The sequence below is a fragment of the Theropithecus gelada genome, chromosome 7a (assembly GCF_003255815.1).
Source record: "Theropithecus gelada isolate Dixy chromosome 7a, Tgel_1.0, whole genome shotgun sequence".
In the NCBI taxonomy this organism is placed as follows: domain Eukaryota; kingdom Metazoa; phylum Chordata; class Mammalia; order Primates; family Cercopithecidae; genus Theropithecus; species Theropithecus gelada.
In genome coordinates, this window is record NC_037674.1 from 21,802,917 (window position 1) to 21,815,112 (window position 12,196).

Genomic DNA, 12,196 nt, shown 5'->3' on the forward strand with positions numbered 1-12,196 from the left:
AAACATTAAAAAAATTGTTAATACAAATTAATTCTTTACATTGTGGTGTATACTAAGTACAGATTACATAAAGCCAAATATAAGCATAAATATATTCAGTGAGTGACAGAGGCCACACAGAAATAGCTCTATTGTTAGACAGCCTTAAACATGCCATCATAAACATTCCTTAGGGATTTTCCATGTGTCATATATTACCTCATTTAGTCTTCCTAACCTTTCATTGGGGTAGGTGTTATGACTTTTTGTCATAACTTTGTAACTTTTCAGATGAGAAAATTGAGGCTTTAAGAAATTAAGTTGTGCTATATCACAAAGCTAAGTGGAAGATTCAAGATCTGAACTTCAGTTGAATACTAAACCAGTGCTTTTAAGTGCTATACAGTGTGTTCTTATAGGACATTGTGGAAACCCTTATTCTGGAGGGACTAACGATCTCTCTAAGGCCCACACAGGATCTTGCTGATCAGGGAACATGTAGGTGCTGATACTGTCAGACTAATCATAGAATTATGATTAATGAAGCTCTCTTTTGACAACTGTTATTGTTCAAAAGTCAGACTTTAATTTCAACCTTCTTCCCCAGCTATTCATAACTCACCTGTATTTTTATTCTGTTCCCAAATGCTATTGCATGTAACAACAGCTGACAGGGATTTCAGGAAATATGAATCCTTTCATGTTTCCTTCAATCTGGAATGCCCCCAGTAAATACTGTCTACCTAGAAATGCTGATTTTTTCAGCTATGTGGGACTTACCATCTTCCTAGTAAGGCACTATCGGCATTAATTCGTCTGAAAGGAAGACATTCTCCCGTACACTAAAATGGGCTCTTCTTCCTGTCATTTCCAATATTCTAGCGACAAGTAGCTTAGGGGAAAGCGTGGGTGTTTTCCTCTTTTATGCCCATTCTCTGCTACCTGAGGCTATATCCAGCTTTTTTGGGTCTTAAAACTCATACAACTTGGCAATCCCTTTTTAAGAAATGTAATACAGAAATAGCTTCCATTTTTACAACAGGTACACATTGCTAAGGCCCCCTCCAGATCTTAGGAAGTGGCCCATGCAGGCACCTCTGGGAAACTTAAACTCCAATAGCTTCATGATGCAGACAATCTCAGCCTCTGTGGGGTAATGCTAGTCTTCTGAAGCCATAGAAGACAGACATCATGACACAGGTATACGAACATCTGCTTCAGAACCAGAGAGAGCTTGAGACACCCTCAGAGTGCTAGGAGGGAGGTGGGTAAAGGGAAGGGCATAGGAATCTCCCGGGGAAGGCAACACTCAGACTCTATCATACACCTGGCATCTGGCAGCAAATTTTATGTGTTATTGACTAAGAAAATGAGTATAGAGGATGTCCTCGACAGGTCTCACCGCTGGATTTTTCTGATCTAATGAGCCAATGAATTGGTTCTGCTTTAGTAAAATTCAGATATTTTAAATTAAGATCTCTTTAAAAACTCTCTATTTATTTTAAATATGAGGCTAGGACTTTGACTCTGTGATCATTCTTGGTATCCAGCATGCCAGATCAGTTTTCCTTGCCACTCCAGAGCAATCGAGTTCATGACAGAAACGTGCAAATCCATGTCCACATATGGTCAGACAAGCCTCGTACACAGAAGGACATGGCGAATTAAGAAGTGCATCTGTCCCAGGCAAAATGCGTGCCCGGAAAAAGTGGATTATGTCCGAGCTTTAAGATACTGTGATGTCCAATTTATTTATAATGTGTTTTCAAGGCAAAAATCCAAGGATGTGTAAATGTAAGGAAGGGAAGGAATAAAAGCAACATTTGAAACTCAACAAGCTCCAGATCATTTTCATCAAACTTATTTCCAGTCACTGTCACTCCCCCGAGCAGACATTTTTGTCATAAGGCACCAGGCCAATGCAGTCAGGTTCCTGACAGATTTCTTCATCAATCCAGGAAATATATAGTGGGCTATTTGTGCCATCTGCCACCCAGGTGTCAGTCATTGAAAGGCAGCGCGGAACCCAGGAATGGCATTTGGAAGACTGCTCAGTGCTGCACTGAGAAAGAGACTGGGAGCACATCAAGTATGATAATGAAAACGAACACATCAGAAGAGCACAAAGGAGACAAAGACTTATGTTGAAGCTCTGACAAATGAGAGGAAATTCTACTGTCTCTCAGCCAATTGGATAAGAGTCTTGTTTTAGAAATCATAAAAATTTCAATATTTCTCAGGCATTTTGTAGTGGTTATTATACTCTGTGTGTAAGTATCTCCCTTGTAATAATATTTGCACACCCTTCTTTTTGGAGAGTGAGAACATGAGGGAAGAAATTTCTGTTAGAGACATCCTAATCCTGACCTCATCTCAGCCTGTAATAAAAAAGCTTCACTGTATTTACCATCCTGAAATAATTATGATTTTCACTTGGAAACATATTAAAGTCACAGCAGTAGTCCTCTCTTAACCATGAGGGATATGTTTCAATACCCCCAATGGAGGCTTAAAGCCACACATAGTATCAAACTCTAGAGATACCATGGCTTTTTTTTTTTTTTCAAATCAGATAGCCAAGATGGTTATTAAATGACTAACAGGCAGGAAGGGAGCAAATGCCCTGTGGATCCACTAGACAATGGGAGGATTCACATCCCTGGAGGGACAGAGTGGGGCAGTGGGAGATTTCATCACACTACTCAGTGCAGTGTGAAATTTGAAGCTTATGAATTATTTCTAGAATTTTCCATTTGATATTTTCAGATCATGGTTGCCCATGTGTAACTGAAACCACAGATATAGGGAGGTGCCATTGTACTGCAACTCTTGTACAGTTGGTGTTTTAAGCACTGGAGTCTTGGGTTCTAAGAGGCATCCATTTTATTTGCCTCAAGATGAGATTGTCTTAATTCTCAGTTTAGAAGGCTTAATACAGGCCTCTGAGTTTTCACGCAAGGTGGGCCTATAATGGAACTGCACCCAATGTCATCGAAGGGGTCACTGTTTTGTCTGTCTTTGTACACTGCTCAAGTATCTGTGTGACTGGTACTGTTGTAGGTCTCAGTTATACTTATCCTGTTTTCAACATTGGATCATGACAAAAGAGTGTAGTTGGTAAAACTTCCCATTGGTATCATTCTACCTTTTTAGTGCTGCTTCTGCTTTTGAAGGGGTTCTGTGTTTCCTTCCCTCCCTAACCCCTTTACCTGTCTCTTGCCTTCCACTCAAGTTGCTACCTGTTGCTTGATTCCAACAAAACCTAACCTGGGGCTTAGGAGCATTCGGAAGGATTTGGGTTGTGTTTCTCAAACTTGAGTAATATGTGTTTCCTTTTAAAGAGTAAAACAAAATACTTCTAGATCTTGAAAATTAACTAATGATTTTTGCTGCTTAAGTATGTATGAGCATAAAGCTAGGTATAATCTCCATCTGTTTAAAACTGTTATACAAGAATACAACTAAAACAAATTTATATATTAAATACAAAGAAAATCTATAAAATCAATAAAAGTCAAATTAACAACATTAATTTAATGTCATGGAAAAATCTGTTTTGCTAAAATCCAATCGACTGTCATTATGAATACTCTGTGCTATGGCTCAGGCTCTTGAGTTTGACATGCATATAACTATTATCTGTCCTGTGGTGACTATATAGGCATGCAGGACAATTGTCATTTTGACATCAGGACAGGCCAGTATAAGGACATTCCCATACATTAGAAGAATTACAAGATTCTACTATTTTTAGATGTCTTCTTTAATTTTATAAATAATCTTGGAATTTTTAAGAATTCCATTCCAAACAATGACTATATTGGTGGTTACTTATAACAAGTTTTCTTATTGTGTACTATTATTATTACTATTAAATAAAAAATCTCTTGAGAATTTATATGCCCTAGTTTGAGTTTCTTTTGTATGTATTGTTTTTCATGTATTTAATTATTGAAATAGAATGCAACAAATGCCAAATCTGAGACTTGTTAGAAACATCCAGTCTTTTGCAATTCTACAGGAATCCTTACTCACTGCATAATTTATTGCAATTTTTTTTCCTTCAAACCTTCCGCAATATTTGGTCTGTGTCTTCCCAACATCTTTGCTGATAGAGGAACATATTTTAGTTTATTTCCATATGCTTTTCATGTTTTATTTCAGTCATTTTTGCTATAAAGAGAAAAACAGCTATTTACTCCAATGGTAAATGGCTTGGGGTTTTTTTTTTTTTTTTTGTCATTAAGAAAACTTAAAGTCCGCTTTCATATATACATAAATCATATTACAGATACGTACACATATAAAAATCACATTATACATACACATATAAATCATATGTATTACATATACATATATAAATCATATTTATATATATATACACACACATATATATCAAGCATTAGAAAATTAGTATTGAAATAATCATAGCCTCACAGGCATTTACAAAATTAGTCTAAAGAGGTTCCAGATACCTTTCACCTGGCTTCCCTCAGAGGTAACATCTAACATAACTCTAGTATAGCATAAAATATCAAAACTGGGAAATTGGCATCAGTATACAACCCACAGGCTTTATTCATTATGAAATGTTAGTAAAACTTTGTAAATACTGGCTTGAGTATAAATGACTTCTATTACCAAGAAAACAAGTATAATGTGTCCCATGATCCAGGTGCTTAGTTAGTAAATGTTTTGGTGCCTGTTGTGATGTTTTCATAGTATCCTTGAGCTAATCCTGTGAGGGAAAACAGGCAGTTGGGATGAGGCTCTTCATTTATAATAATGTAAATCCATGTTTCAAATCCTTTTGAGGCAGGAGGATAGGGTCTGGAGGCAGGGAACCTAAGGCTGTTTCATGCTGACTTCCTAGAACTACATTGAAAGGAAAAACCTAATTTTGCATGCCTAAGTAACAAAAAGACCAGGGACATACAGGTCCTTTTGACCTTTTTCTGTGTTGCGGATGGGAAATTGGCTGTCTGCAACAAATCACACGGAGTGTGGGTGGAATCTTCGTTTGCAGCTTTGTAACTTTACTGCAGCCTCTGAATGGTTGTTGTCCACAACCAATCAGACTGATTGACCACAGAGTCTTCATTTGTATAAATTTGTAACTTCACTTCAGCGTGTGGTTGGCTGCTTTCTGCAACCAATCACTGATTGCAGGCTGTCACTTCATTTATACGAAGTGAGCATGAAGTGGCCAATGGAAAACTTCTTGGGGATATTTGGACCCAAGAAGATTCTGTATTTGGGCTCTTGAGCTGCTGCTGGGGTCCACTCCCACACTGTGGAGTGTACTTTCATTTTCAATAAATCCCTGCTTTTGTTCTTGTGTTGCTTCATTCTTTCTTTGCTTTTCTGGGCGTTTTGTCCAATTCTTTGTTCAAAATGCCAAGAACCTGGACAGCTTGCAGTCATGACCCTCTACTGGTGACACTTTTATTGATAATTGTTGTTTCCAGGCCCTATTTTGTGCAATCTGATTCGAATACGATTTTTCAATTTGATATATGGCTGACAGTTTTTTTAGAAATAGAAAATCTGTCAGTTCTCTCCTTTTATTGTTTCGTACAAGTACATGCATGATTATTATCTTCAACCTAGTTTCTCTACAGGAATCTTCTTTCTAATCACTTCATTTTTTAAGTATTTCACTAAAATCAGATATTTATGTAGTAAATCTACCTAACTAGGTACATGTAAGTTACATAATCACTTAAGATAAACGAATGACTGAGGCTCCAATTCCTCTCGTCCTACCTTTATGTTTAGGAGCATTGTCTCTTCATTCAGAGTTACTTTATATACTTCATGTGACACCTGACCTATGACTTCCTTGTGAGTATTTAGAAAACACGAGTTGAAGTTTAAACACTCAACTGATCCTTGTATCCCCTACTGGAGGTTATAAATTCCATTTAAAATAAACTGACCGACAGGATATAAAGCCTTCCTGGTTTGTTCCTTTCTAGCCTCAGCTTTGAATTTACATGCTCACAATACCAAACTACTGATAACTCATCACATACATCTTGGTATTTCACAGATCCTCTCCTGTATAAATGCTCTTCCGTCCATCTGGAGTTTTCTTCCTTCTTTTACTGATTGAGAGGACTTCTCTTCTTTGAAAGCCCAGTTCAGTTGTCTTTTCTTTCACTAAGATTTACCACACTCTGGGAAGCTGAGGTGGGTGGATCTCTTGAGGTCAAGAGATTGAATATCCTGGCCAACATGGTGAAACCCTGTCTCTACTAAAAATACAAAAATTAGCTGGGTGTGGTGGCACACACCTGTAGTCCCAGCTACTCGGGAGGCTGAGGCAGGAGAATCGCTTGAACCTGGGAGGTAGAGGTTGCAGTGAGCTGAGATCGCTCCACTGCACTCCAGTTTGGCGACAGGGCAAGACCCTGTCTCAAAAAATAAATAAAAAATAAATAAAAAACCACACACAAAAAAAGATTTTCCTCTTTCCTTCTCTGTATTTCATGACTGTTCCATGTGAATCAACCTGTGTCCTAATAGCTCATTAGGCTGCAATCTATTTCATTATATCTCTACTTTTTGAAGACTAAGAGTTAAGGTGTATTCTTCTTCTGTTTAGTATTTTGGACTACATTTTAGACTGGGTCTTCCTCCCGCCCCATCCCCCAAAAAACAATGGCTTGTCTTTATGATGTCTTGATCATTTGGATCACAGGGAACCACTAGAAGAATCACAATGATGGTGAGGTCGGAATATTTGCCAATACAATATTTAACTGTGATTTTCAGAACTGATGCAGCTGGAGAAGGAATTACCTGTAATATAAATAACAAATTTTTCTAGGGTGGGTTCAGTTTTCTGACTATTGTGAAAGAATTTGGAGGACAATACACATTATTTCCCTGTAACATTCAGGATTATTATTTCAATTGTGAATTAACCTATTATTTTCTTATTCATCAAGGTACAATGAATATTTCCTAGGTATTTTGTGACCTTGCCTCCATAATCCCTCAGAGATTCTAACCTGTATTGCAGCCTTCAGGACTGTAAATTATATTGTGTGGGGTAACGGGAGGGAGGTGTCTCAAATTAGACTTTAAAACCCAGTCTTTATGGTCTCATGACCTTTGGGAAATGAACCGCAGCGTATACATTTCTAATTTCTGTCCCTTCAGGAGGGTGCCAAACTTAGGCAAAGGGGAGAGAGGCTGCTTTGGGCTCTGCTTTTCTTCTCTGAGACTTGCTTTATAAAGGATCTATTAACAGGCTTAAGGTAAAATTTCTCTATTGCATAAGCCTGAGTATGTAATAGCCACCCATTGTACCCTCTATCAAGTGTACAATCAGATGCCAAGTTTTATGGTTAATTGTTATCTTTTAATTGGTTGGGATTTATAAAGTGTTTGTCTCTGGTGCTCATAGGGGAGACAGTATCTCAGATAGCCCAGTGATCAAAAGAGTATAGTGAGAGGCAATGGGGAGTTAGAACAAGAGAGGAAGGCAGGACTTAGCATATCAGACACATGAGGAGTTATGGTAGATGAAGCCTTGATTTGTTTTTCTTCATATAACCTGGTCCATACTTGGAGAAAAAAAATAGGAAGATAAAAACAGGGAAGCCAAAACCGGCATGGCATGGCATTGCATTGCCAAAAAAGATAAGACCACAGATGGGAATAGGCCCCAAAGAGCTGGAGTTGGCAGTTTGCTCTTGTCAGGTTGTGAGAAACAGCATTGCATATCTGTTCCCAACTCTCCTTCAGAAAGTTATTTTGGTAAACTGAAACTCACCATAGTAGGAATATTTACACCACTGCAAGTGGGAACTCTGTTACAAATCAGGGCTTTTTTTTTTTTTTCCTTAAGAGCTGATTGTGGAACATTTGCCAGATCACCCCTGGGAGTAGATTAAATTCAGATAAGTATAAAGATATACATGGGATCAATGGGTCTATAAGAAGGACTTTCTCTTTTAGGTTGCTGTGCTTAGTATACATATAATTGCTTACTACTTGCATAATAATTCCACACTTCTTATCAGCATCAGCTAGAGTCCTGGCCAAAACAAGAAAATAGTTCATTCAAAAACTATTGAGTGAACTATGGGTATTCTGATCAAGGTTTAGGGCATGATGAATAAAAACCCAAAGGATTAGTACAAATAACAATGAGGATCCCTTACTATTTTTTAGCCTGAAGAAGAGAGAACAAGGAGCCATTACCAGAATCTGGGGACACAGCAGCTGTATACAGAAGTGTACTTGATAGGACCTGTGACCTTTGGAAGAAAGATGTAATTAGCCTAAGGGAACCCCTGGGAAGGAGTCAGGGGAATACTATGATCTCACTCTTCTCCCTAAGAAATCTTGTCACTTTCACCATTGGCCCAACCCAATGGTAAGCCAGAGAGCAACGGAGCCTGTTGGTGGAGTTCATACAGGTCCGAGTCATAGGGAAAGAGGAGAGGTAGAGTGACTCTGGAGATATAAATGGAAGATATCCAGTATAATACCCATGGATGTTGGTTTTATGTATCTTTCTGGTGTGTGGGTTTGCAACATGAAAGATGCTAGGTTTTCGAGAATTGCTTTTGCTGATTCATTATGAAGAGGCAGCTAGCAGTAAACTGTAGGTTGCCCTGTCAAGGACTGAACCAGACATTGGTAGTATGGCTGTGCTGGGTCCAAGAACTCAGGTCACTTCTGTTGCTCTTTTCTCTAATTTGCAGGATAAGTGGCTACAACTGGATCAAGTGAATACTAGATATAGATGTTTTCCTCCTGAAGGAACTATCCACAGTAAATGGCTGATGGGAAGAACTGGTGCACTTTTCTAACTGGGGCTTCTCTGTGCTCAGTCTCTATTTCATGGTGGCCTCTGCCCAGTGGTGTGGTAAAGCAGGTTTCTACCAACTTTGTGAGAGACAAATGCTTATGTCTTCCTAACTTCAGTTCAGTGACATCATGATGATAGCTTGAGATCTACCATGATGTGAGAGTTTACACCATGGAAATCAGCAAACAGTATAAATAATTTTATTTTCTTCTCCACAAAGTTTGTTTTTAAACACTGAGCAGCATACTGCTGCCTCTGTATATGGAAATTCTGTATAACAAGTTACTGAGTTCTATGAAACAATTTTTTGCTTAGGTCTCAGATCTGAGTTTCTGCCCTTCTTGTTTTATTATTCTTCTCTCAAAATTTGATTTTAAGTTTCCCCCAAAAATTTGAATTCTTTCCCTATGCAGAACTACCAGCTCACTAGAGTATCAGGAAATTTATGGAGTGAAAAACCATCACATATGAATAATTGTTCCTTTTTAAATACTTACTCCAAAATATGAAGGATTGTTGAGGCAAAGGCAATTAAGAAGCAAATACAAAAAAGGCCCCCATTCTTTTCTGAAAGCAGGACATAGATTTAAAAATAAAAAAGGTATCCTGTCCCTTCACCTCAATCCCTACCAAGAATAAAGGTTAACCACCGAAGACAACTTTAGGCCCTTATCATCCTAGCGATGGTACCAGAGGAATCTATATTAGCAAGCTTTGCTAAGTAGCCTCTACCTGCCATTGATTTGCCTTCTGGCAAGTTGCTGCCCCGAGATACTTGGCCCATGACTTCTTTTCTTCTGTTTCTTGCATCCGAATTTCATGGCCATGCTCTTCATTGTTGCTCTCAAATAAAACAGTTATTCCACATACCCCATTAAGAGTAGTAATTTCTTCTGTTTTGGGAGTATTTCTGCAGTTGAATGTATACTCACATAATTATTCAAGCATTTGGAAATATCACTATGGCTATAAATATCTCTAATATTTCCAGAATATGGAAAGGCTACCAACAAATCTGGCAGAGTACAGTCTGGTAACAGCCCAAAGACTAGCACTTTCACATCTGTTAAATGCTCATAATTTTTAAACTAATACATTCATTCCAGAAACAGCAGAACAAAAAGATATCCTGCTAGGAGATCTATTTTCATATCAATATTTAAAATGCTTTCAATATTCACCATTTCACACTCACTAAATCTCCAGTGACTTTTTGCTTCCAAGAAATCCATCAATTACAAACCAAAGAGAACATCTAGAAGGACCTGTAAAATGGAATACACGTTGGCAGGAAGGGAGTCCAACGCTCACCAGAGAATGCAATTAGCAAATTTTTTTCCTAATTAATGCAACTGAATAAAACGTGTCACCATCCAGAAAATCCATATTTATTATTACCTCAAAGAGAGTCACTCAATATCTAATTTTAGAATCTAGCCTTCAGAGGAAAGTACTCCTCATAGTTAAATGATGAAGACACCAAGGGACATAAATAAAAAATTCACATGAAATATCCAAAATATAAAAAAATTAAAAATTAAAAAATAAAATGAAAAAATATTGGCCTCATTAATAAAATTATGTAAAGTAAAACCAATAACTTTGTCTTTCACATTAACAAAAACATTTTAGTGGAGTATACTGATGAATGCTATGGAAAAATAATACTGTGTTGTGGTGAGAATCACAATCTATGGAAGTCACACTGCTTGGGGACTTACATCCCAACTTTATTTCTAATTGTGGAACCTTGGACTTAATCTGGTTAAGCCATAGCTTCTTAACCTGTAAAACAGTAATGATTAGAATATGCCTTACGGTGTTGTTGAGAAGATTTAAAAATATAATGTCTATAGAGCAGTTAGAACAGGGCCTGCCACAGGGTAAGTCCCCAGTGGCTGTCAGTAATTATTATTACAGCTATGATGAATGAAGATCAGCTGTGGTGTGGAGGACAGTGAGTTAGGCAAAAAACACTTGCTTATCCAGTAATGAGAGAATTGGCATAAATTTTCTGGAGAGAGGCTTACCTGTATGCATATAATTTATTTTCAAGAATGTTTATTTTAGCATTATTTACAGAAAATCATGAGAAATGACGTATAAAAATGTCAGTACCAAAATCATTCAATGGGGTATTATGTAATCAATTGTACTTTTGAGTATTATTTAATATCTAAGTATATAATATATAAAAAAGCAAAATATAAAATGTGTTTCTGCAGCGGAATTCCTTAATGTTTAAAATATGAATTTTATAAATTATATATGTGCACAAAAATTATACATGTATGCACAGGAAAAATATCAACGTTAATTCATCAAACTTGTTGATTTTGAATACTGTTATAGTTGATTTTTGTTGACTTCTTTATATTTTTGTGTTTTCTAAGATTTTTATTATGAGCATTAATTAGTTTCAGGATTAGAGAAAAAAATCTAGTGAAAGTCTCAAGTGCTTTATATGTAATTAACAGATGTTCAAGTTAGAGCAGTTCTTGACAGTCTGCTACTCATCTTCCTTTCCTGACAGATGCATGCTCAATTAGATGCATATATAACTTCATGCACAACTTACGGCCTTTTTCATAAGCGTGACTATAATTACCTGGCCAACAATCCCAACACCAATTTAGTAGCCACACATGTACATAAGTTATCTCCATTTTCAACGCTCTTAATAAGTAGCATTTACTGAGACTATACTTTATGCTAGACATTAACTATTTTGCACGCATTAGCTACTTTAATCTTTGTAACTATCCCATGAATTAGGGACACTCTTTTTCTATTTAACAGAACAGAGATTTGAGGCTCACTTAGATTGACTTGCCCACAGTTGCGAAAGTCCTATTGAGGAAGTGACAATGTGCTAGCAGCCCTTGCTCGTTCCCTGCGCCTCCTCGGCCTCCGCGTCTGCTCTGGCCGCGCTCCAGGACCCTTTAGCCCACCGCTGCGCTGTTGGTGCCTCTCTCTGGGGCTGGCCGCGGGAGGCCCTCGCAGGCCGGCGCGGTTCCGGGTGGGCGCGCGCTGGGCAGGCCCCGCATTCGGTGCCCTGGCTGGCGCCTGCTGGGCTTGAGCTGGGGAAGAGCTCCCTCTGGGCTGCCGGAGCACTCGGCCTAGGTGCTGCAAAGTCCTGCCCTGGAATGCCAGTGAGAGGTGAAGCATGCTGAGCTTCTGGGACTAGTGGGGACTTGGAGAACTTTTCTGTCTAGCTAAAGGATTGTAAATGCACCAATCAGCACTGTCTAGCTAAAGGTTTCTAAACGCACCAATCAGCACTCTGCCAAAATGGACCAATCAGCTCTCTGTAAAATGGACCAATCAGCTCTCTGCAAAATGGACCAAGAGGTAGGATGCAGTTGGGGCCAGATAAGGGAATAAAAGCAG

The 12,196-nt window shown here is 38.1% G+C and overlaps 1 protein-coding gene across 1 annotated transcript in view; it reads right to left on the minus strand.

The window, feature by feature from the left end:
* LOC112627483 overlaps positions 1 to 11,974 on the minus strand; it is a 131,861-nt gene extending 119,887 nt beyond the window's left edge. Inside the window, exon 1 of the mRNA XM_025389809.1 lies at positions 11,758 to 11,974. Coding sequence (XP_025245594.1) covers positions 11,758 to 11,974 — 217 coding nt within the window. The remainder of the gene's footprint in view (positions 1 to 11,757) is intronic.
* Between the last annotated feature and the right edge of the window lie 222 nt (positions 11,975 to 12,196).